This window comes from Rhineura floridana, chromosome 19, assembly GCF_030035675.1.
Source record: "Rhineura floridana isolate rRhiFlo1 chromosome 19, rRhiFlo1.hap2, whole genome shotgun sequence".
Lineage (NCBI taxonomy): Eukaryota > Metazoa > Chordata > Lepidosauria > Squamata > Rhineuridae > Rhineura > Rhineura floridana.
In genome coordinates this window covers 19,950,414-19,976,708 of record NC_084498.1, presented here as the reverse complement: position 1 = coordinate 19,976,708, position 26,295 = coordinate 19,950,414, and the positions used below count along the sequence as shown (strand labels likewise).

At 41.7% G+C, this 26,295-nt stretch overlaps 1 protein-coding gene across 2 annotated transcripts in view; it reads left to right on the top strand.

Annotated features, from left to right (window-relative positions):
• Positions 1-3,366: 3,366 nt before the first annotated feature.
• Positions 3,367-26,295, top strand: part of TOP3B (DNA topoisomerase III beta) — a 28,937-nt gene continuing 6,008 nt past the window's right edge. The window contains exons 1-12 of one of the 2 annotated variants that reach the window (XM_061602829.1): positions 3,367-3,499; positions 7,413-7,537; positions 8,674-8,805; positions 9,851-9,957; positions 10,742-10,816; positions 16,606-16,802; positions 17,569-17,725; positions 19,238-19,351; positions 20,970-21,060; positions 22,497-22,651; positions 22,968-23,073; positions 25,377-25,523. In XM_061602829.1, coding sequence (XP_061458813.1) covers positions 7,468-7,537; positions 8,674-8,805; positions 9,851-9,957; positions 10,742-10,816; positions 16,606-16,802; positions 17,569-17,725; positions 19,238-19,351; positions 20,970-21,060; positions 22,497-22,651; positions 22,968-23,073; positions 25,377-25,523 — 1,351 coding nt within the window. In that variant the 5' untranslated portion in view covers positions 3,367-3,499; positions 7,413-7,467. The other variant, XM_061602828.1, reaches the window with a different exon arrangement.

Sequence of the window (26,295 nt, the reverse complement as noted above, 5' to 3'; positions counted from 1 at the left end):
TTTGTTTATTTGCTGGACTTGTTTACTTGGAAGCTAAGTTATTTAGGATCAAAGTGGTGGTGTTGGGTGGCCATCCTGGCCTCTTCACTGTTATAATCTTCCCGCAGGAGGTTGCTAGAAAGACTTCTGGATTAAAACATTTCTTTCTACACTCCAGCGCAACTGCACCAGACACAAGCATGGAAAACTCTAGCAATGCTTGCATCTCGCTTAGGCATTAACTCTGCAAGTCCTGCAGAACAAGCAGTTAATAGTTTGTCTTACATACCCTTGCCATAATGTACTACTGCCCTCTACTGGAATAAGATAAAATTGTTTAACTTCTGCCGATAGCGCACATGGACCAATGGTCTGACTAATATACAGCAGCTTCCCATGTTTCTAAGCTGCTGGGAGCCAGCACCTTCAGGATGATTCCAGGCTCCTTTGCTCATTTAGCTTTTCATCAAAACAAAGCTAGGTGTTTTTTTGGGGGGGGGGGATATAAAGAAAGGTATGCAGGCAGTATTCTACCCAATTACTTGGTAAGCAGCAAGTCTAGTTTCACCTTCCAGTAGTCTGGCCAGTAAATGCAATGGCATTGGGAGATATGATGAGGACTAGTAGTTTATTTTTACATTTTTTAAAAAGTTAATTGTAAACAAGTTAGGTTAGCTGCAACTGGGCCGTTCTGCATTGATTCTCTCCCACTACAACCCCCTCTTAGGCCCTCTGTATTTGGGGGAGCATGTGCGTCTACTCATTTTTGCATTAAGGTATAGGCTTGAATGTCAGGCGCCTAGCTTCCTGAACCTTCCTGTTGAAGTTGCCTCTTTTCTGTTATTCAGAAACAGTGTGAAACAAGGTAATGTGGGGCATCATTCAAAACATAATACAGGCATACCCCGCTTTAACATACGCAAAGGGACCGGAGCGTGTATGTAAAGTGAAAATGTACTTAAAGGGAAGCAATTATCTATGCATTTACTGCACAGCAATCACCACTAGATGGCAGCGGCGTCATGCCGTTAAGTGCCCGTCATTGCAAAGCACGCGTCCGTTAAGCAGGGTATGGTCGCGTATGGAGCATGTACGTTACAGCAAGGCGGCGTTAAGTGACGCGACGTTAAGCGGGGTATGCCTGTATCGTTACTTGAAGTACTGACAAATTATCAGAACAAGCATCATCTCACTGGCAGCCGCTCTCCAGGTTTCAGACCAGGGTTTCAGACCGCTCTCAGCCCTTCCTAGAGATGCTGGGGATGGAACCTGGGACCTTCTGCATGCAGAGCAGATGCTCTAACCACTGAACTATGGCCTTATCCCATCCCATCCTAGGGCTACAACCCTGCATATGATACAGAACCATAGGTCAGAAGGCCTGGTTCCTATCGCAAGTTGGACATACCACCCACCCACAGCTCGAGCTGCTGTAAGCTTTTGTGTTAATAAAAATTCAGGCCGAATGCAGATAAAATGTAAATTCAGTTTCACCAACTTTTCTGAATTACCACTGTTAATTAGATACATATCACTGTCTGTACTTTTTTGCACCTCATTTCTCTCTGATCTCACTCTTTGAAGACCCCCCTCCCCCCACCTCCGCCATGCCACTCAGGATAACACTTCATGCATCTGATGAAGAGGACTGTAGTCTGCAAAAGCTTAGGCCATAATACATTGGTTAGTCTTTATGGTCCCAAATGATTATTGTTTCTACCTCACAGGGTTGCTGTGAATATAAAATGGTTCACATAAAAAATAATCACAATTCATTCTATTTATTAAATTTTCTTTATTAATAAACTATTTATTATTTGGGATATGATAGGTGGGATATAAATGTAATATCTATTTTGTTTTATTACATTTATATTCTACCTATCACATCCCAAATAATAAATGCAGTTTATTAATAAATAAAATTTAACAGATAGTACTAAACAGGGGATGGGAACAAGCCATGTACATCCCCTGCTGAGCTTCTTGGAGTAAAGTCGGGATGATGACAAACAAATAAATGGTTGCATCCAAGGGTAGTCCTATGCAGACTACTTTGTGCTGGCACTCACCACACTTTTATCAAGATACGAGCGGTGGCACCTCATTTTTTAACAAAAAAACCCACTGACTACAACACATTTATTTTTCCACTGCAACTACTACTACAACATGTTATTAATATTATTATTAAGACATTATTATTATTTCTACTACTACAACACATTATTATTAACACATTATTATTATTATTATTTCTACTACACATTATTAATAGTATTTATTTATTCATCATTTTGTTAGTACTACTGCAACACATTAATTATTATTATCATTAACACATTATTATTTCTACTATACATTATTAATAGCACTCCTACAACACATTACTATTAACACACTATTATGATTAAAGCATTATTATTATCATTATTATTTCTTCTCCTACTGCACATTATTAACAGTACTACTACAACACATTATTATGATTATTAACACATTATTATTATTGTTATTATCACATCATTATTACCACTGCTACGACCCTCCGTGGCGTAGAGTGGTAAGCGGCGGTAACGCAGCCGAAGCTCTGCTCACGGCCCGAATTCGATTCCAACGGAAGGAGGAAGTCGAATCTCCGGTAAAAGGGGTCGAGGTCCACTCAGCCTTCCATCCATCCCTGGTCGGTTAAATGAGTACCCGGCATACGCTGGGAGTAAATAAAGGCCGGGGACGGAACTGGCAATCCCACCCCATATATACGGTCTGCCTAGTAAACGTCGCAAGATGTCACCCTTTGAGCTCATCCAGACGACTGCAAAATGTGTGACACGCGCGCTATGCGTGTTTATTATTTTTCGGTTGTCCAAATGACGTCGTGCGGTGTTACGCATTTTCGCGGGTTAAATCCGCTTCTTCCAATACCGGCAAAAATGGAATTTGCTGTTTGAAATCGGGAATCTCGCTGTGCCACAAAAAAAGCGTTTTTTCCAATAGGAAACAGCAGGGGGGGGGGAAAGGCAAAGTGAGGACTATCAGCTGACAACCCGAATAGGAAACAGTGGATTATCCCGCTCCGTTTGGATAAGCCCTAAGAGTCGGAAACGACTCGCACTACAAGTGCGGGGACACCTTTACCTTTTACTATTACTACATAACAACAAACAACAGCAACAACAATAATAATAAAACAACCAAACTCCAGCACGCCACACGGGGGACTGTCCTCCCGCATCTCCCCAACCAGAATGCTCATCTTAAAAGAAAAAGAAAAGGCAGGCACAGAGGGAGGGCGTTTCTTTCTGTTTCTATGGCAACAGAGACGCCTGCGGAGAAGGCGGGATGCCGGACGTGTGAGCGGCTCCATCTCCGCCTCTAGACTGGGAGGAGGAAGTGGCCGAGAGGCGGCGCTGCAGGAGCGGCGGCCGCTGCCTCTCTTTGCGCCTGAGCCCGAGCATGACCCGGCAGCGGAAGCGTCGGCAAGGGCCGCCTCCGTCGCCTCCTGAGGCCGCCACGCCGGGTGAGTCGAGAGGAAGGGGCGCGGAAGGGAAGGGGCGTTTGGGGAGGGCGCCCTTCTTCGTCGTGTGGGGTTAGGCCTCTGGCGCCTCGCTTCCCCCCCCACACCCACCCCGCAGTTCCTTTCGACGCCGGGCCTTCCAAAGGCTGCCCGGGCGAGGGAGGCCAAACCAGCAAGCAAGCATGAAACACAACAACCCCTCGTTTGTGTGGTCCTGGAAGCGATTGATTGATTGGTTGGTTTCTGAATGTTTAATGTTAAACTAAAATCAGAGAAGAGCAGGCCTTGTGTGCATAGGCATATGTGTGTGTGTGTGTGTGTGTATATATATATATATATATATATATACGCATATGTATACACGCATATGTATGCACATATGCACATTCACATACATACATACACACACACACACAAATACATATATATCTAATTTTCTGCCCAAAATGTTAATCGAACCCTTGGGTTTCATGAAAAAAGAAAGGTGGGGTATAAATGTAATAAGTAAATAAATAAACGCTCAGAGCTTGGCATCACTGTTCTCACCAGAGTGGGGACAGGAGGGTTGCCAAGTCTTCGTGGAGTTGCCCTACCTATGCTCTCCTCATAATCTCAGTTTTTGACATATTTGGGGGAGGAAGGAGGCACCTATACATGGATTGATTAAAGGACATATTTCTCTCTTGCCTTTTGTTTTCAATAAGTAGATTTGCAGGGCAATCTCATTCATGCCTGTTCAGAAGCAAGTTCTATGAGCTGAGTGGGGCTTAATTTCAGGGCGAGTGTAGGATTGCAGCCTTACGGTGCAATCCTGTGCAAGTTTATTTGCAAGTGAGTCCCATGGTATTCAGTGGGCATAGGATTGCAGTAGAAATACATAGGATTGCAAAAAAAGAGAAATTGAATTTTTTAAAATTAAACATCAAATATTTTTTACACTGAGGCTGTAGTACAAATTAGCCAAACTCATATCTTTGCTGTTTTGTCAAAATGCATTTTGATTTATTGTAGAGGGGAAATGGTTAGCTGCCTTGGGAGGTTTTTTTTTAAACGCAGGATATATTAAAAATTTAAAAGCTGAGAATGTAATCCTTTTGCACACGCATTGGGGAGCCACACTTTCATTGAAATAAATACAATATTGGAATTTATCTTTGGGGAATGATGCATTAATAGCAGATTTTAATTATGCCTGTGAGTTATTGATATTTTTAAAAATATTATTGCCTAAGGGCACAATCCAACTCCTATTTATGTCGGACTGAGGGGAGCTGGATGTGGCGGACCCCCACACATTCAGTTTGAGGATAACTGCATGTATTGTAGTTGAGTTTGAGCGTTCCTGAAATCATTTCAGGGTTGCAAATTTATTTATTTATTTATAGACCATTTATATTTAAATAAAACTCTAAACTGTGTACAGTGTAAGTCAAAACATCTTAAAACAGCAGATACAAACCCCCCACAATCTATAAAATACAATTCACTGAACAAAACATCCTCTTTAGTATCAATGTATAGTATAAACTCGCCCAACTCCAGAGATTCCTGGATGATATGGATTATCTGGATCCATTTCAATCTGGTTTCAGGCCTGGCTATGGGACAGAGACGGCTTTGGTCGCCTTGGTGGATGACCTACGCAGAGAACTGGACAGGGGGAGTGTGTCTCTGCTGGTTCTACTGGACCTCTTAGCGGCTTTCGATACCATCGATCATGGTATCCTTCTGGGCCGCCTTGCCGAGATGGGACTTGGGGGCACTGTGTTACAGTGGCTCCAATCCTTCCTGGAGGACCGAATCCAGAAGGTGGTACTGGGGGACTCCTGCTCGACCCCTTGGCCATTGTCCTATGGGGTCCCTCAAGGTTCCGTTTTGTCCCTCATGTTATTCAACATCTACATGAAACTGCTGGGAGAGGTTGTCTGGGGTTTTGGGGTTCGGTGCCATCAGTATGCTGATGACACTCAACTCTATTTCTCTTTTCCACCTGAAGCCAAGGAAGCCATACAGGCCCTAAACCAGTGTCTGGCATCAGTGATGGACTGGATGAGGGCAAACAAGTTGAGATTAAATCCTGACAAAACAGCGGTACTCCTGGTCAGTCAGAGGGCAGATCAGGGAATAGGGATTCAACCGGTGCTGGATGGGGTCGCACTCCCCCTGAAGTCTCAGGTTCGAAGTTTGGGTGTACTCCTGGACTCAGCTTTGAATTTGGAGGCCCAGATTGCTGCTGTATCCAGGAGTGCATTTGCCCAATTAAAACTGGTGCACCAGCTGCGCCCATTCCTGGAGCTACCTAATCTGACTAGGGTGATGTATGCCTTGGTTACATCCCGCTTAGACTACTGTAACGCGCTCTACGTGGGGCTGCCTTTGAAGACTGTTCGGAAACTTAAATTGGTACAAAGAGCTGCAGCCAGAGTGCTAACCGGGGCTGGTTACAGGGACCATACAACTCCCCTGTTACAACAGCTCCACTGGCTGCCAATCTGTTTCTGGTCACAATTCAAAGTGCTGGTTTTGACCTACAAAGCCCTATACGGCTCAGGTCCAGACTATTTGACAGAGCGTATCTCCCTACATGAACCTGTCCAGGATTTGAGATCTTCAGGTGAGGCCCTTCTTGTGTTCCCCACACCGTCGCAAGCACATATGACGCGGACACGAGATAGGGCCTTTTCGTTGGCCGCCCCTAGGCTGTGGAACTCCCTTCCGAGTGAGGTGCGATCAACTCCCTCCTTGCCGTCTTTCCGGCGACAAGTAAAGACTGTTTTATTTCAACGGGCATTTGGGATAGAGAACAACCAGGATTAAGTGTCATAGGTTTGGTGATTATATGATTTTATTATTTTAAATTGTCTGCTGTTTTTAACCTATATTTTATGGTTTTAATTTTTCTCATAGTTTAATTCTTTTTTAATAATATACTCTGTATGTTTTAATGGTGTTGTTTTTAGTTGTAAGCTGCTCTGAGTCCTATTGGGAAAAGGGCGGGGTAGAAATAAAGTTTATTATTATTATTATTATTATTATAAACATTGCATATACAATTAAGTACAAGAAATACAAGAACAAAATCACAACAAACATAGTAAATAAAATGGTAAAATGGTATATTAGCAAATGTTTTGCAAACATTTTGCAGTGTTCCTCTGTCTATTTTGCTATTCTTCTCCTGTACCCAGTCTTACTAAAGATATAGAATAGCTAATGCTCAAAAAATTCCAGTATATTTAACATCATAGAATGAACTCAAGTTTAATCTGTGAGAGTTTTTTTAAGGAGTTTGCAAAGCCAATATTGGCTTTTGCATATTTTATTCAAACTGCATGTTGAGCAAAATGCGTGTTCCACCAATAATCTTGGCTGCTTTGCTTCACAGAGAGAATCTGTTGCTTCTGGCTTTTTTTTAATTCGAGTATGGCAGCACTATAGAACTCCAATTAAGTAAGCCCTATATAAAATGGAATTTAGCTGTCCCTTGTTTTTTGAAATTTATGTTGCAATACTATACCTATTTATGTGAGAGTATATAAATATAGGATTGCATGTATAGGATTGCACTGTTAATTCCATAAATTTAGCTGGAAGAGACCTATAAATATCACTGTGCTTCTAGGCACTGTGGTTTGTGAAGATGGGTGATAGTTCTAGGCTATGGTTTGAAGGCACATGAGGCCACCACCTTGCTGAAGCTAAGCCAATCTGGACCTAGTCAGTGTCTGGATGGGAGACTGCCTGGGAACGACATGTAAGCTTCCTTGGGTTCTATGATGATAGAAAGGCAGGGTATAAATGTAATAAATAAATAATTTTCAACGTTCTTGCAAAATAAATAAATTGAGAAGGGAAATATTGAATCTTTATGCTACCAATCCTAATAGGTAATAAATACAATTTGTTTTCTCTTTAGGTTGAAACAAGACAGTTTTCTTAAGACTTGGCAGCCTTTTTCACTATCGGTGAAGATGAAGACTGTTCTTATGGTAGCAGAGAAGCCTTCTCTGGCTCAGTCTATAGCCAAAATCCTTTCAAGAGGTTGGGACAAATCTACACTTGTTGTCTTTAAAATTCTTGTTGCTTTGGCAATATTTCTGAATACAGTGGTCGTGTTTAATTTAGTTTGGGCTGTAATCTCATTCACTCTTAAAAGTCCCATTGAACACATAATAGCTATAAATTCAACCAGGTTCAGAAGTGGTATTCCTCTGAAACGTAGTGCCAGAGATGGGGAGGAAGACAAGTGGCAATGGAGGGATGTAATGCCCTGCTAGTGAGCTTCCTGCTTGGAAATAAGATACTGGACTTGGGCCAGAGGCTGGGAACATGTGGCCCCCAGATGTTGATGGACTAAACTCCCATCATCCTTGAGCACTGGCTGTGCTGATGGGAGTTGGAATCCAACAACATCTGGAGGGCCACAGGTTCCCCACTACTGTTTTAAATGGGTAAGGAATCTAGCAGTGTTGCCCTTCTGCTGTATATATCTCTGCATAGATCACCCATTAGAGCATCCAAAGCAATATCAGTTCTGTCTAAAATGTGACAGGAATGGATCCTGGGGATTGGCTTTCTCCAGGAATGGTTTAAGTTGGATTGCCACATCATTGATCACCGTATTAAAACAGCAAATTAATTTCTGGATGATCATTTAATTTACTAAGTCCAAGTATGTGCACCACCAGTAGTGAGTAAATGGTCCAAATATGACTGAAAGTAAACTTATTTTTCTTAAATGATCCTTACCCTCTTTTCTTCCCAGGACAAGATTAATCTCGGGGGGGGGAGATGAAACATTTTCTGCTGCTTTAGTAACTCTGATGGCTATGTTGTACTTCCATTCTTGGATGCAGTGTTGCTGGAAACCACAGGAAGTGTTCTTGCACTCAGGTCCTGCTTGTGGGCTTCCCCCAGGCGCCTGGTTGAGAACAGGATGCTGGACTAGATGGGCCACTGGCCTGATCCAGCAGGCTCTTCTTATGAAGTGAGAACACTGTTGCGCTCAGGTCCTGCTTGTGAGCTTCTCCTGGGCATCTGGTTTTCCACTGGAAACAGGATGCTAGAATAGATGGGCCTTTGGCCTGATCTAGCAGGGTTCTTCCTTGTGTTCTTATTTTCAATGACTACAAACTCTTATGGGCTCTTTCTTTTTTCTTATGTATGTCTTCTTATAGGAAACGTGTCCTCTCGCAAAGGACTGAATGGGGCATGTTCAGTGCATGAGTACACAGGTTCATTCCTAGGACAAAGTGCACGCTTCAAGATGACATCTGTCTGTGGTCATGTGATGACGCTGGATTTTATAGGTATAGCATCATATATTGATTATTTGACACTTATTTGGTGGTGTTGTTATTTAAGGCCAAAATGGGGTGGAGGAAGAATTGCAGCAGAACTGACTGAAACTTTTAGCAACCTGAACCCTGATACTTCCTGAAACCTCCTACTGGAGTTCAGGATGCAAATGCCGATCTGGAGTTTAGCTTGTTAAAACCTTAGGTGGTTTCACAAGCATGAATTAATTACTGAAGAAGTACAAATCATAGTTTGCCTCCAAACCATAATTAGAAACTAAAGTTTGAACTTGTTTTTTAAAATTTATTTCTGATTTGGAGGCAAATAAGGTTTACGGTAACCACTGTTTATCCAATTCAGATGTTACAACAAGCTATAGTTATTATTAACCAGGAAGCAATGGATCATGTAAGGGAAGGAGAGTGTGTGAGAGATGGAGGCACAACTCCGACAGTAAGACAGTGGTTTTGCCTGGATGTCTAAACCAGGCCATTATGTAAGAATCAACTCATATATTGGAAGACAAAAGTAGAAAATGTCAACCTTAGCTAGGACCTCTTATATATGCTTCAGAGAGTGTGACGGGTCATGAGATTGACTTCTCTTGTACTCTTCAGATGAATAGGCATGGACCTCTGAAATATTTTCATGTAATTCTGAACTTTAATGGTTGTAAACCGCCCAGAGAGCTTCGGCTATGGGGCGGTATACAAATGTAATAAATAAAAATAAATAAATAAACTACAGAAGCATCATCCGCTAAGGCATTGGTGGGGAACCTTTTTTCTGCTGAGGGCTGCATTCCTTTGCAGTAATCTTTTCAGGGGCCACATGCTGGTGGTGCATGGGGCCACTCCCATATTTTTTCTTTTTCCTTCTCACCAAAAGTCTGAACTGATCTCTTGCAGAAGACTCTTGAGATTAATTAGAGGGATGCAGGTGACCCACCCCTGCTCTGAGGTGGAACATCACTAAAGCCTTTGAAGGCTACTGTGTTCACACCAATGGTTTTCTTCAGATAATGAGGTTTGTATTTCACTCTGTTGCTCTTCTCAGGAAAATACAACAATTGGGATAAAGTGGACCCAGCTGAACTTTTCAGTAAGGCCCCTACGGAAAAGAAAGAAGCTAATCCCAAACTGAACATGGTGAAATTCTTACAGGTATTTGCTCTTCTGAGTTTTTTTTAAACAGGTATTAAATTTGTCTCTAAACCATGCAAATTATTTTATTGTTGTTATTTATTAGACTTGTTAATCGCTTCTTATCCAGCGGTCTCCAGGCAACTGTTAAAAACACAAATATATTATACCATAAAACAGAAACTAAAAATGAACCCCCCATAACAGCCACAGGAAGCTTTGGTATCACACTAATAACAAGCAAAATCATCTTATATTTCTTTATTCATCCTGTTATATGTTACCCTTCCTTGAATGACATCAGGACAGCATACAGGGATTATCCTGTTTTACCCCCAGAGCAGCCCCCTGTTGTAGATTAGGTTGTGAAAGAGTGATTTGCTATCCTGTAAGCTCCCTACTTTGGCAGTGATTTGAACTCGGGTCTGTATTACACTATGCTGGCTCTCCAGGCATGGAAGATTGCTGTTACTGCTTTCTATTGCTGCTGCTCTCTGCATTTTACCCAAACCATATTTCTCCCAGCATTTTACATGCCTTACAGCATACTTTTTAAAATGTGGGGAAGTGTGTTTGCATTTTCCCCAACATGTGGAGGTACTTGACCAGGAAATGCTTCATGCACGATTCTTTTAATGTTTCAGTAATTTTTCTATATTATTTTATTGAAAAATTAAATAATTCAAAAAACTGATTGCATATCTTATAACTAGTACTAAGAAATATGTTCATCGCTTTAATAAATTGTTGCTTTCACCTATCTTCTTTACAGTTATTGTAACTTGTGCCTTTTATTTTATTTTAGGTGGAAGGGAGAGGTTGTGACTATATTGTTCTGTGGTTGGATTGTGACAAGGAAGGTGAAAATATCTGCTTTGAGGTATGATTCCTGTGACTAGTTCATATTCAGTGTTTAACTACACTGTTTTAGTTAGTATCTAAGGATGTAAACAATTTCTGTTGTAGTTTGTAGAAAAGCTCAAAAAGTCATGTCTGGTGATCCAGAAGACTTGCAGGTAACTTGTCTGTTGTGAATTCATATAATATCATTAATATTCATTTTCACATTGTTGACTATGGGTGCACCAAGTTGCAACTGTTGAGCACAAGCTGGTTCCATAATACCCATCTATAATTTTTCTTGACCTTAATCACAAGTATGAAAAACATCAGTTCTTGAACTATCTGGATATATGGAATTGCCACCAAGTATTCAAATTTAGATATTCAAGCCTGAGGGCTAGGTGTTTAACTTCTAACTGTCCTAGACATTCCAGCCATACTTAACAATCATTTTGACAATAGCTGGCGGGACCATGCATTTGTTGGCATTAGGCCGTACTGCCTAAGGATGTTTTCATCAGGTCTGGAAAGTTACAAGCATGTGTTTTGAGAAGCAGTTTTATCTGCCATGTCTGGCCTGAGAGAGCAGACTTGAAGGTCAGACAGGTTGTCATGGTAACGAGAGATAACAGCTGGGAAAGTTGTAACAGCCAGTTGTTGGTACTTCTGTTCTTCTGCTTTATGCCTCTGAACTGAGAGGCTGTCTTACTTTTGCTTTTGGAGAGAGATGTGCTGTAGAGCTGGGGGGGGGGAAACTGCTGAAAAGCCTTAATGTCTTAATAAAGACTCTTAACATGTTCTAATGCTCTGAAGAAGTTTCTTGCTCAACTTAACTCCAACGTAATGTATGCTGTTTCACGCAACAACGCACACACGCCAACAGGGGTTATGGGCCCAGATCCACAGCGCATTACACGGGAGTAAGTTGCTGGTCTGAACGGCAGACGGAGTTCCAGAGAGGGCAGCTTGATTGATTGAACCAGACGGAGGTGAGCAACATGGCTGTAAACCTGTCTGGGGGAGGCTTGCCAATGGAACGGCTTAATGAAAAGAATTATGGCAGCTGGAAGCCGAGGATGAGGGCTTTGCTGATAAAAGAGGATTTATGGGAAGTGATTAAAGAAAAAACCCCAGCGGTACCGACCGCGGCCTGGAAGCATCGAGACCAGAGGGCGCAGGCGTTTATAATCTTGGCTCTATCGGATTCTCAACTGATGTGTGTGAGAGATGAGCCGTCGGCTAAACAGATGTGGGACGCGTTGCAGGATTTGTCCCAGGAATGGCAGCGGAGGCAGAAGGCGCAGAGAGCCGAGCTGATGGAGGCTGTCAGAAGCAAGGAGGAGAAAAGTGCCGAACCGGAGCAGGCTGTCGAAAGCAGACAGGAAAACAAGCGGGAGCAGCAGCGGCTGAAGTCTTGTTTTGCCAGTGGGGCTCGTGGGCATCTCCGTAAAAACTGTGCAATCAAGCGAAACTCCAGGGACGGAGGCTTGAAGCAGGGAAGTGTGAACTTTGTTTGTAAACAGAAGTCTAAAGACTTGGAACAAATTAACTTTATTCTTGACAGCGGAGCAAGCCATATATTAATCAAAGACAGGAGTCTGTTTTACACGTCTACAGATGAGCAGGACTTTGTTTTACTTGCAGATGGATCACGGAAATCCGTAAAAGCTCGTGGTCTGGTGAAATTTGACAAGCTTGGAATGATGTCAGATTGTTTATTTGTTCCTGAATTGGCTCATAATATTTTGTCAGTGAGCAAACTGGTGAGTTGTAATTATTCAATTTTGTTCCACAAAGACCAATGTTTTATAATGAGGGGAGATAAAGTGTGCATGCAGGGAAGCCTTAATGATTCACAGTTTGTAATAAAGAGCAGTCAAGCAGGGTGTGCTGTGTTAAATGCTGAGGCACAGGTACATCAGGGCTGCGTTCATGAATGGCATCAAAGGCTGGGGCATGCAAACCTTGACACGATAAAGAAAACCCCTTTGCACAGTGAAAACATGCGTTTAAGAGACTGTGGACAGATAATGGATTGTGATTCTTGTAATCAAGCTAAAATGACTATTGCACCAATAAACCGGGAGGCTGAGAGAACCACAACAGCTCCCTACCAGCTAGTTCATGTTGATTTATCAGGGCCAATAAATGCTTCACGAGGAGGTGCGAAATTCTTCATGGTACTGGTAGATGATTTTTCAAGATTTTGTCATGTTTTTCTGTTAAAGCATAAAAGTGAAGCTGAGCAGAAGCTGAAACTGTTCATTAAGAGAATCGAAACTCAACATGACGTCACTGTGAAAGCGATTCACTCAGATCAAGGTGGGGAATTTACGAGCAAAGCGTTAAGTGACTTTCTGGAGAGTGAGGGAATAAACCAGAATTTCACTGCTCCATTTAGCCCGTTTTCCAATGGAACTGCTGAGAGAAAAAATAGGGTGCTTGGGGAAGCAATGAGAGCCATGCTGTTGAATTGCAGTTTAGGGAATTCTTTCTGTGCAGAAGCAATTCTTTATGCGAATTACATTCACAACAGGGTGTTACACAGTGCAATTGGAATGTCTCCTTATGAGAAACTTACTGGCAGAAAGCCTAAAATAGAACACATTCAAAAATTCGGGGCAAGGTGCTGGATCCACATTCCACAGGGAAAAAGGAGGGGCAAGCTTGCGCCCAGAGCACAGCAAGGTTTTGTTTTGGGATTTCAGAATGCATATTACAGAGTTTGGTGTCCAGAAACACAGCAGTTAATTCTGAGCAGAAGCATTAAAGTCTCAGAGAAGCCTTGGGATCAAAGGCAGACAGTTATTCTTACAGGAACAGGTGGCACACAAACACGAACACAATCACAGACATTTAAGCCAGATCCTAACATTAAAGTGGAAGGTACACAAATACCTCTCAGAGATGCTTTGAATGAGCTCATTTGTGGGAAACGCAGATCGAAGAAACGTAAAGCTGAGGAAATGGAAGATCCTGGGCACGCGGTGCCAAGCACAAGCACAAATGGGGGGGCAGAGAGAGCCGAAGCCCTGGTTCCTTTAAGACGCTCCACAAGAGCGAATTTAGGCAAACCGCCTGACAGATTTACCGTGGGATTAATAACAAGTCCTGGAATGAATAAAGTTGTAGACATGGATCCTGAGACACTTTATTTGACATGTGTTCAACCAAAGTTTGAGTGAATAAAGTTTTGAACTGTACTGAGATGTAATTTTGAACTGTACTGAACTGAACTGAAAATGTATGATGTAATGTGCTGAAATGTATTGCAAGATGTATTGTAGAAATGTGTTATTGTTGTAATAGATTTACAGACATGATGAAAAAGGGGGTCTGTTGGCATTAGGCCGTACTGCCTAAGGATGTTTTCATCAGGTCTGGAAAGTTACAAGCATGTGTTTTGAGAAGCAATTTTATCTGCCATGTCTGGCCTGAGAGAGCAGACTTGAAGGTCAGACAGGTTGTCATGGTAACGGGAGATAACAGCTGGGAAAGTTGTAACAGCCAGTTGTTGGTACTTCTGTTCTTCTGCTTTATGCCTCTGATCTGTGAGGCTGCCCTTCTGCACCATGCCTCTGAACTGAGAGGCTGTCTTACTTTTGCTTTTGGAGAGAGATGTGCTGTAGAGCTAGAGGGGGGGGGAAACTGCTGAAAAGCCTTAATGTCTTAATAAAGACTCTTAACATGTTCTAATGCTCTGAAGAAGTTTCTTGCTCAACTTAACTCCAACGTAATGTATGCTGTTTCACGCAACAACGCAGACACGCCAACAGCATTGAGGCTGTATATATACTCTGCAGGCCATACATTGTTGACTGCTGTATTAAGGCTTGCACAAATCCAGTGGAGAAGCTCTTAAGGAAGTGGGAGAGGGCTTCCTTAGTGGTAGACCATCTCTGGTATTTTACTGTAAAGTAAGCATTTATGGAACACCATTTGAAGAACATGAATTGTTTTGTTAAGGCTGCAGTTTTATGGACTCTTGCCTGGGAGCAAGCTCCAATGAACACTGAACATACACTTGCATACAACTCGGTTGCCTGCTTTCGTAGAATCGCCAGAATTGTAGAGTTGGAAGGGGTCTATAAGGCCATCGAGTCCAACCTCCTGCTCAGTGCAGGAACCCATCTTTAAACATACTCAACAGGTGGCTGTCCAGCTGCCTCTTGAATGCCTCTAGTGTTGATGCAAGTTGGAAATTATGCTTGTTGATCTCAACATTTTAGATATTTTGTTTGCTCTCTATTGCTTGAACTGCAGGTATGTGAGGATGAGGATTTCTGTTGATTATCATTGTAGAATCAGTGTGAAGGTGTGAATTCTGTGCCCACAAAACATATTTATTCTAAAGATATTTGTATATGGAAGTTTCATAAAAAATAACAAAGTGGTTTACAACAATTATAATACAATAAAAACATCACACAAAATTTTAAGACAGATCACCAACTGACTATTATGGAAAATGCGTTTCTTAACTGTCTGTGTGAGTCTGGCCAACCTGGTGTCCTCCAGATATTTTGAGTGGCAACTCCCATCAGTGTGCTGGCTAGGGCTGATGGGAGTTGTAGTTCAAAACATCTGGAGGCACCAGGTAGGTGAAGAGTAGCATATAGTTTTGAAAGATGTACTTTTTAAGATGCTTATTACATTGTACAAATTGATTTTTGCACTCCCTTGCCCTTGCTGAGAATTAAAGTAACCTGCAAGGGAAGTTTTAAAATTCTTGATGGTGATTATGATAACTTACTATTTACATAGTGCTTTGTACATCCAAAGTGCTTGTTCTACATTGTCAATTTTCATACACCATAGTAAACCGTAATTAATGGTTTACTGTGGGCATGGAGTTTACTCCCACCTCCCCTAGCATGAGCAGCAAACCAGTAATGTTGCGTCAGAACCAGGGATTATGGTTTGCTTTGCTCTAAACAAAACACGATGTTAAGCCAAGGTTTGTGCTAGGCTTGCCAGTCATGGTTGGTTTGAGTGAAACACACCACAATCCCCGTTTCACACGCACCACTTATCCAGGGATCGTGGTTTGTTGCTCCTGCTCATTCTAGGAGAAGAGTTAAATGAAAGCAATCTCTGTGTCCACTTTAAGCCATTCACTATGGGTTACTGTGATGTGGAAATTGGGCCATTGTTCTGTTGTAATCCTTAAGTCAGTATTATTATTCCCATACTGCAGATGGGGAAGCTGAGACTGCCTTGTCAAAAGTTACTTGAGTGAGTTTGTGGCAGAGGTGAGATTTGATCCAGGGATTTCCTGATTTCCTCAGTCTGTCAGGTAGTATATTGCATTAGTTCATAGTGATATAAGCAGGCAAAGCATTTTTCCAACCCAGAAATGTCAGTTTAGCAAACAGTTTGCTAAATCCCATGTTAAAACAGGTAAATATGACAAGGTGGTGGTGTGAATTCTACCAGACTTTCTTCTGGGCTTCACGCTGTAGAAATGGGGAACTGAGATGCTCACATTGCTTGTTACAACCTGGCCTCCCAATTTTTCCAAAGACCTTTCTGTTATGCTACAGCAGCATCTTAAAAATGGAGCCTAAATCTATTCATATTTCAGAAAAGCAAATACATGGATTTCTGGATGCAAATCTCTCAGGAACTTCTCTTCCACTAGCTTCATTGAAATCAACAAGACATTCACAAGTTTTAAGCAACTTCCATTAATTTCCATGGTGGTTGTAGAGTAAATGTTCCTAGTAAGTTGTGACTGTTACTTTCGTGGGTAGTTGATAGCGGATATGTTTTAATTGCAGTCTGTTGCTTTAATTAAGAAGCACATGTTCTGGTTTCTTCTTATAGGTCCTGGATGCTACTGTTCCTGTGATGAATAAGCTTCGTGGCAGTGAAAGGACTGTATACAGAGCCAAATTCAGCTCTATTACTGACACAGACATCTGCAATGCCATGAACCACTTAGGAGAGCCTAACCACAATGAGGCTCTGTCAGTAGATGCCCGTCAAGAGCTGGATCTGAGAATTGGCTGTGCATTTACAAGGTATCCAGACAGCATCTGGAAGGCCACAGCTTCCCCATCCCAGAGGCACAAGGAAGATTATTTCATACTGAGTTATTTGAAAATACTCACACAGTACAGTTTATTGACTGAGCTTGCATGTAATACTGAGCCAAACCAAGGCTTAATGCAGGGGTGTGAACTTGTGGGTCCTGGAAAGGAGGTCACAGCTGCACGCTTCCTCCCCCCCCCCCCCGTCCTGCTGTTGTCATACTACCGGAGGCTTAACCATGGTTTGGTTTAGTGTGTTGTCTGAACTCATGCTCATGGTTTGTCTCCTCTAGATAAACGGTGAATTGTAAACAAAGAACACATCTTGGTTACAAACCATGGTTCCCTAATTTGTTTGGAGTGAGATAAATCAAGTACCTGGGTTCAGACAGCATACTAAGCCAAAATGTGACTTAGCCTGGGTAGCATGGTGGCACCAGGGCCCGGGGAGGAATGTAGTGGCTGCGATCTCTTGTTTGGGAACGTGCATGCTTGTGCTAAGCCATGGTTTGGCATAGCATCATGTGCAAACTGGGTTTTTGTGTAGACAATGGCTAGTACAAAAGTCAATTTTAAAGCAAGGCACTTTAAAATGATAAAATGTAAATTTTGTCTATAAGATAATGGAAATGCATGATCTAACAATCAAATCTCCTAGAAACCCATGTTAGGCATATGCAGATATCATTGCCATTAAGTGGGCTTGATTATCAACACTGAAAACTGTAATAACATCATTTATTTATTTTTCTGATAGGTTTCAGACAAAATACTTCCAGGGGAAGTACGGCAATTTAGACAGCTCACTAATCTCCTTTGGGCCTTGTCAAACTCCAACACTAGGGTTTTGTGTGGAGCGACATGATAAAATCCAGTCTTTCAAGCCTGAAAATTACTGGGTGTTGCAAGCCAAGGTTAAGTATATTTATCATTCCAATTTACCCGAACATCTAATTGTGTGATAACAACTGAACATGAATTTGCTTGAATATAAGTTATTAACTGCAAAAAGGTTTACAATTAAAATTAACTGCAAAAAAAAGTTTAGTCCAAGTTTCAGGATGTGTTATAATCTTGAGGCTTTTATCTAGTGGTGGCTTGATGATGATGATTAAAAGAAGCGCTTCTGCTAGGTTTAAATCCCTGTGCAGCCATGAAGCTCACTGGTGACCTTGGGCCAGTCACAGTCTCTGTGTCAGACCTACCTCTCAGGGTTGTTGTCAGGATAAAATCAGGAAGGGGAGAACCATGTATGCCATTTTGAGCTCCTTGGAGGAAAGGTGGGTTATAAATATAATCATAATTAATAACAATGCAAGGCAGTGCACTCCATTTTCACCAATCACCACTACCCATTGCAACTTTCTATGCCATATCTCTTGTAGGTGGTTCCCCCAACCGTTAGGAGACACTTTTGCGGAAGTGCATTAGGTAGGAGGGATTGGTGAAAATCAGGTGCCTTGCCTTACAGTTCTTCTGCTAGCGTAGTGGTTCTCAAACTTTTTTGGTTCACGGCGCACTGTAAAACATATAAAGATTTTCTGGCGCACTTCGTGTACAAAATTAAAATTTTTTTAATATATTTTAAACTATGAATAAAAATAAACTATAGAAAACTATTACTTACCCTATACAAATCGGTTTCTTCTCATTCTTAAAATATACTTTCATAATATTTGAGGCACACCTAGCCACCTCTTAGGGTGCACCAGTGTGCCTGGGTGCACCGTTTGAGAATCACTGTGCTAGCGCAAAGTCATAATTAGATCCAGGCCTTCAAAGTGAATAGTCTTTCATGGAATCTGCTTTTGGTTAGATATAAGATGATCAGCTAAAGGGTATCATAGTATAGCCACTGTGGAAGTGGAAAAGGATAGACAAAGGACAAAGCAATACAGAATGTCCATGGACTGGGACTCTTTTAACAGGCTATTTGATGGATGCCTTCAAGTAGTAAGGCTGCAGACTGGGATGGAAACTAGACGCAAGCAGTTATGATGCCTTCTTGCTTCCACTGCAGCAATTATTTAGTGTTCTATGCCTCCTCAATTCTTACTATTTTGCAGAAATTTGGAATCTTGAAATACAATAGTAAGCCTCAGAGCCGTTGAGTTAGTTGCAAATACGATTGCGAATGAAAGGCGGTGAATGACTGAACTCATTCGTTTCAAACTGGCTGCATCATGAAGTGCAAACGTTGAATCTTCACTTTGGTGGTCATTGAAGTGCACATTCAGAAACTGATTTAACTACTGTTAAGTCTTGAGTGTTTGACATGTCACGCCATGCTGATAAATAACAGGATTTTAAAACAAGCATTCTCAGTGGTTCATTTTGGCTTCCCAGCAATGTCTGTTACAGGATAGGCTATTGCTGGCAAAGAATTGATGATATCTTGGCTTTTCTGTATATTTCCCTCCTGCCAGGTTAGCCATGAAAAAGATTGTTGTCTGACTCTGGAGTGGGACAGAGTGAGGGTGTTTGACAGAGAGATTGCTCAAATGTTCCTAAACATAACAAAAGTAGCGAAGGAAGCAAAGGTAAGGCTGAATTCCAGTTTCAAAACTCCAGTTGTTTCAGTGTTAATTTTAAATAGTACCACACATCTTCTCTCACAGTCTGTCAGGGGCCACTGGGTTTGCTCACTGAAATAAGCTCTTTGCAACTCTCCCCTGTTCAGAATGGAAGGGAAGGACGGTGTCCAGTCCTGGCATCCAGTGACATGCGGGATTGTTTATGGGGGTGCATTCAGTGAAGGGGAGTCTGAGTCGATGCAAACATCAAACAGAAACTGAGCAGGAAGAGCAAACAGTCTCTCATGCATTGGGGATTTTTCAGGGGAGATTCAGTGAGACCATGTGAAGGCACGCTAGGGTAATGGCAGGCACACTGGTACCCACAGGCACCACTTTGGCAATCCCTGGCTGTTTAGTGTTGCTGTATGATATTTTGTAGTGTTGGAACTAAAAGGGTTGTTGCTGGCTTCCTCCTTCCTGTACTGAATTAGTGACGAAGACATTTAGTTTGCAGTCCTTTACCCTGAGAATAACTCCAATTGCACTCAGTGGGACTCATTTTCAAGTAGATGTATATAGGATTACGCTATTAATTTGCTTTCTGCTGCGTTTGACTTTCAGGATAAAATTGCTGTGACTGTCCCCAGTAGGTGTATACAAACTTACATTTAAAAAACAAATCACAGCAGTTTTTCCTCCTGCAGAGCAAGCTCAGAGCAAATCACCCATAGATATAATTACATTTCAGTAACATAAAATCAACATTTAATTGACAAACTAAATGTTACATTTTACCAACCTAATAATATATAGCAGGCAATAAAACCAGCCATGCAGCGACAGAACTATGTCTTAGTTAAAGACACATGATTGTTATCAATTAAAAACACATTACAGTAATATCTCAGTTAACAAAGTAGATACACTCCTGGACATTACTACTTTAACAGAAACTTTGATACCAGATGTAGGAATAACATGGAAAGAATAGGGAGAGGTTCCTACACCCGCTCACAGATGGTGGGGCAGCTTCAACAGGGGCTTTAAAGGTCGCCTACCCAGAACCCACCTCTTCCCCCTTCTGAATTGTATTGGATCCTTCCCTCCCCAGCCCTGGGAGAAAGCAATAGCTCTATTTAATGCAAAGCAAACACACAGTCTTGTCAGGTTCACCCTAGCAAAGCAAAGGCATATCAGTTTATTGATAGCAAAGCAGTCACAGTCTCATCAGTTTCACCTAAAGCAAAAACACAGGCTTGAAAGTTTATCTATAGCAAAGCAAAGACATAGGCTGGTCAGTTTTACCTTAAACCGAAGGCACAGGATTGAAAGTTTATCGATAGCAAAGCAAAGCTGATCAGTTTTACCTTTAAAAAAGCGTTTGTTAAAAGGAGCTTCGTTCCTGGAGGATTCCATAGTTGAAGTATTATCGTATTGTAAAAAAATTGTAAGATTGTCGGAAACATTCAGAACAGCAGAATTAAAATGAAAGTGTGCAAAAAAACCCCCGCCTGCTGGTATAAGAGCAGCATGAAATACCTTCAAATCTCCCAACTTCCTTGTCCTCTTGTATAGTCCAGGTCAGGGGAGGCTGGCAACCTTCCCCTTAGGCCTTATTAAGAGATGTCTTTCTATTTTGTAGATAGAGTCTGTGAGTAAAAAGGAGAAAGCTAAGCAAAGACCTCTGGCTCTCAATACTGTAGAGATGTTAAGAGTTGCCAGTGCTGCATTGGGTAAGTATGTGGCCCAACAGTATAGATGTCACCAGGGCTGTGGAGTCGGTACGCCAAACCTTCGACTCCGACTCCTCTATTTTTCTACTGTCTGACTCCGACTCCTTCATAAATGGCAAATGTATATTAACTAGTAATAACAAATTTACTGTAGTAAAATGGTAGGACAAGGCATTTCATCAGGCTAGATTGATAGAACATAAAATATATTTATTTGATTAAAATTTCTGAACAAGAAAACTTTCCTAAATTTCTATGAAAGTTTTTATTTTGAAGTCGGTGTCGGTACATTTCTACCGACTCCACCCAAAATTGCTTCCGACTCCACGACTCCAACTCCACAGCCCTGGATGTCGCCTCAAGTCTGTGCCTTGGAAACCTTTTTTTTGCCAATTCAAATAAGGGATAGTTCCTACAGAATATGCAGACAAGCAGTAGTGGCGAGGTGTGTGCATGTGCTGCGTTGCTGGCCTGGTTTCCCAACACCATGCACCTCAGCTGGTTACCGGGAGGGTCAAGGCAATAGGGAGCTCTGCACGGGGCAGGTGCAGCGGTGGGGCCAATACAATGTCCCAACACTGCACTTGCACCATGACGAGCTCCCTGCTGCCTTGCCTCTCCCTCTCCGCAACTAGCACCAGTGCACAGCGTTAGGAAGCCAGGTTAGCAATGCAACCCCCACCCCCGCTGCTTCTGAAAATAAGGGATCGCCTTGCAAAACATGCAGAGGATCACTAGACATAATTCGCAATATGTGAGCAAGACCGCCTTAATTTCCAGACTTTTCCTTGGCAGCTATGTTTACCTTTGGCTAGATTTATAACGTATCCTATATGGTTCCAGAGAGAGTGCAGGGTCAGAGGGAGAGAGTGTGATGCTGTGCAGTTGTACATGAGTGAGGCCCATTCAACTTAATGCGACTTAGTGTAAAGGGTCAAGCTGTAAACAGTTCTCCATCTCTCTCTTACTCACCTGCCATCTTTATTCCCATCTTCCTCTATGCTTATGCGCCTGCTGCGTGTGGGAAGCTTTACCATAATAAAGAGCAATACAGAATAGCATATCTCCTCTCTTGTTATCTCCCAATCCTTTTCTCTTACATTGGCTTCTTTAGATTTCTTCTAGGGCTGTCATTCAGTTGAAGAAATCTTAGGGCCAACTGCAAACCTCTATCCACTTACCTGAGAGTAAGCCACATTGCAACTGGATCCTTTTAATTGGAGATGCCAAACTGAGACTTTGGAGAGTCACTTTGAGTCAGAATAGACTGTCTAGATGGACAGGTATTCTGACGTGAGGCAGCTTTCTATGTTCCTAATCGTGGGAAAGATTAGGGTAAATCTGGAAAAAGTCTTGTGACTTTATATGTAAAAAATGTTACTAAACCAATAATACAATTAACATTTTTTTTAAAAAAGTACATATTTTATTTCTAGGAATGGGACCACAACATACTATGCAAATAGCTGAACGGCTTTATACTCAAGGTTATATTAGTTACCCTCGAACAGAAACTACCCATTATCCAGAAAACTTCGATTTGAAGGGCTCTTTGCGACAGCAGGCTAATAATCCTTACTGGGCCGAAACAGTAAGTGTGCGAAATGAAATTCTCTATTTTTATACGTAAACTTTTTATTTGGAAAAGCAACGTGGGAAAGGTCATTGCGCCGAAATGGCACATCTTGCAAACTCCTATGCAAACACTGGGAAATACATAGGCCATGATCCAGCCGACGTTCAGCTCTCCTAAGCACCATTGATTTCACTTGAGTTTTTTTCAAGCACAGGCTAAAATGCTTCCCATTGAAATCAGTGGAAAATTCTTGGACTTCAGCAGGATCGTGCCCATTCAGCTGAATCCACGGCTGGCACCTTTCATATGCTTTCTTTTGCTTTCTTCCTAGGTAAAAGCATTACTGTCGGAAGGTATTAACAGGCCAAGGAAAGGGCATGATGCAGGTGACCATCCCCCGATAACACCAATGAGAGCTGCCACAGAAGCAGAACTAGGTGACTGATGATTCAGAATTCTGAACTCATAAGGACTGGCTACAGTTTTATAGATCTCATGGAAAGGGCTGGGCCTACAAGCAGATCTTTAGGGTGCAGAGGGGGGCTTTGACTTGCATCAATGCAGTGAAGTTGAGTTGGAGGTATTTTTATTAGCAACTATGGTTACTTCATACGGCTAAGCAATCTCTCAAGTATGTTTACTGACCTTGCAGTTTATGAACATGTCTGGTGCCAAGAAAGCAAGTCTACATTATTATGACTAGGCAATTTAGTTGAAAGTTAAGATAGTACCATTTGAAAAGAGCAGTCAGTTTTGTAGAGATTAAGCAGTCCTAGTCAGTCTTGCTTGTATTCCTTCCTGCCAGAGCTACTGGTCCCTCTTGCTAGTGAAAAATAAACTTAGTCTGTGGGTGTTTTGACTCAATCAGACTGGTACTTTACAGTCAGCTAAGCATGGGAGCTTTTACGGAAGCTGACTCTTCCTTAGAAACAAGAATCCTCTGAGGGCCAGCCTCAAAGCATCATGATAGGTATTAATGTTTGGGAATTTCCTATGTCAGGTAGATTTCAGTAGAGAGGTTTGTATCATGAGGCCTTATCCAGCAGCAGCATGAGTCGTCTCTACAACAGGGATTCCCAAACTTTTTTCCCTTGTGAACCTCTTGAAAATTGCTGAGAGTCTTGGTGGAACACTTCATCATTTGTCTGCCCGTTGTAGCAATTGTAATGCGCCGTGCTAGACGCCGTATGGTTTTTAGTTGTCTTTGTATTGCTTCTTTTGTTTCGTATATTGAAAGAATTCAAATTGTAAGACAGTAAAAGGCAATATAAGAAATAAAAGAACCAATAAGAATACAGTTAAAAGTCGGTGTGAATATTTAATACAGATATGCCGCAGCCCACCTTCATGAAGCTTGCTGACCGCTGGTGGTCCATGGACCACAGTTTGGGAGCCTCTGCTCTACAGGATAGAAGGAGAGCGGTCTAAGGCCAGTACTGTATACTGCTCCTCTGCCAATAACAGCATCATATCTACTATACGTAAATGTGTTTGCCAATTGGGGATGGACCGTGGCTCAATGGTAGAGCATCTGCCCTGCATTGTGAAGGTGCAGAATGGATCTAGACGTATAAGGTTGTACCCAATTAAGACCTACTCAGACGAACCTTAGTCATGTGCATTAATTTACATGAGTCTGCTTAGAGTAGAACTAGCATTGGGTACAACTCATTAGGATTTGTCCATCCACTTATAAGCTCCAGGCTGGATTACTGTAATGTGCTCCATGTGGGGCTGCCCTTGAGCTGCAGCTGGTGCAAAATGCAGTGGTGAGACTGCTGACTGGGGCAGGGTATCGCCAAAATGTCACCCCGCTGCAGAAAGAATTGCACTGGCTGCCCATTACCTGCTGCGCTAAGTTCAAGGTTCTGGTTTTGGTGTGCAAATAACAAGATAAAAAGTGTGAAGCATTCACTGGAAAAATAAAAAGGAGGTCAAAAACCAGAATGCTGGAAAGATATGACTTTATTCTGTGCACAAAGGCATCTAATAATTTCTTGTATATAAAAAAAGATGAATTTCTGTATAAAATATATCAAAGCCCAACGCGTTTCAGCCTGTGTAGTCAAGCCTTCATCAGGGGAAAATAAATTCTTCTGTGAAGTATTATGACAACCTGGTATTTTCCTTATTGCTGTTGTCATGTCTGGTGTGCAAAGCCCTATACAGTTTGGGACGAGGATACCTGAAAGACCGTCTTACCCCTTATATACCCAGTTGATCAATGCTCTCTGCAGATGAGGGCCTCCTGCAGATACCGTCGTACCAGGAAGTTCGTTACACACAACATAGGAAGTGAACTGTTTATGTAGTGGCACCTACCCTTTGGAATTCCTTCCCCCTACAGGTGCCATCTCTGTTATCTTTTCGGCACCTACTGAAGACCTTCCTCATTCAACAAGCCTTTTAAGTAAAGACCTTATCCCAGTCTTCGTCTGTGTTAAAAATGGCTTTTTAATATGTTTTTAAAGCTTTTTTAAAAAAGATGTTTTGTTTTTAATATATCTTAAAGTCTGTTTTTATGATGTTTTAGAGTGTTTTTAGTGTTTTTGTTTGCTGCCCTGGGCTCCTACTGGAAGGAAGGGCAGAATTAAATTTAGTAAGTAATAAAAAAAAAGTTTTGAAGAACTGTGCTTGAATAAATTAGTTTTCCCCCTTTTTTCCTACATAATTTTACAAACTTGTCCTTTTACTCAGTTCTTCAAAAGTGGTATGCAATCTTGACTCTTTGTATTTCCAGGTGGTGATGGATGGAGGTTATATGAATACATTACTAGGCATTTTATTGCCACTGTCAGTTCTGACTGCAAATACCTCCAAACAACCATTGCTTGCAGCATTGGTCCTGAACGTTTTACCTGTATAGGAAAGACTGTTATTTCCCCAGGTAAGGAGGAACAAAAAACTGGCCTTATCTCATTCTCCATCTTTGTTCGTTCAGTTGAGTCATATTTTTAAAACTTCTATGCACTTGTGGGTATTGCCGACCCCCAAATGGTGTAGAATGTACGTAAGGTTCCCTGAGCTGCTTACAGGATTGTTACAGAGACAACATTGAGAGAGTGGAAGATGTATCTTGCTCTGAGGTCCTTGGAAGAAGCAAACTACAAACACTACGTTCAGTTCAAGGATATAAATAATTTTGATCTCTTAGCATTTTGCTAAATACAATCACTTATAAAGGCCTGTCGGTATATACATATACCTCTCAATATATACATTTAATTATTTTTGCTGCAGTGTTATTGTTGCATAGAGGAGTGTTTCCCAAACTCTTTTCACCCATGGGTCATTCGAAAATTGCTAAGGGTCTTGGGGGACTTCTTAATGTTTTTTCTGCCTGTTGTAGCAGTTCTAATGCACTGAGCTAGATGTGGTATGATTTTTAATTGTCTTTTTAGACATACCACATAACACCTGAATGAAGCTTTTGCACCACAGTTTGGGAATCCCTGGCACAGAGTTTCTGTGCCTGAGTCTGGAATATGGAGTCTTGTTAGATTCCCGGGTATCGTTGGTGGGCAGTTGTTTTTAAAATCACTGGGGTCATTGCAAGTTTCAGATACCATCTCTGTATATTTGTATCCTATAGTAAATACTTACAACTATTTTCTTACCCAGAATTGGGGCTATTGTGAAATACACTGGGATTTCAAAAG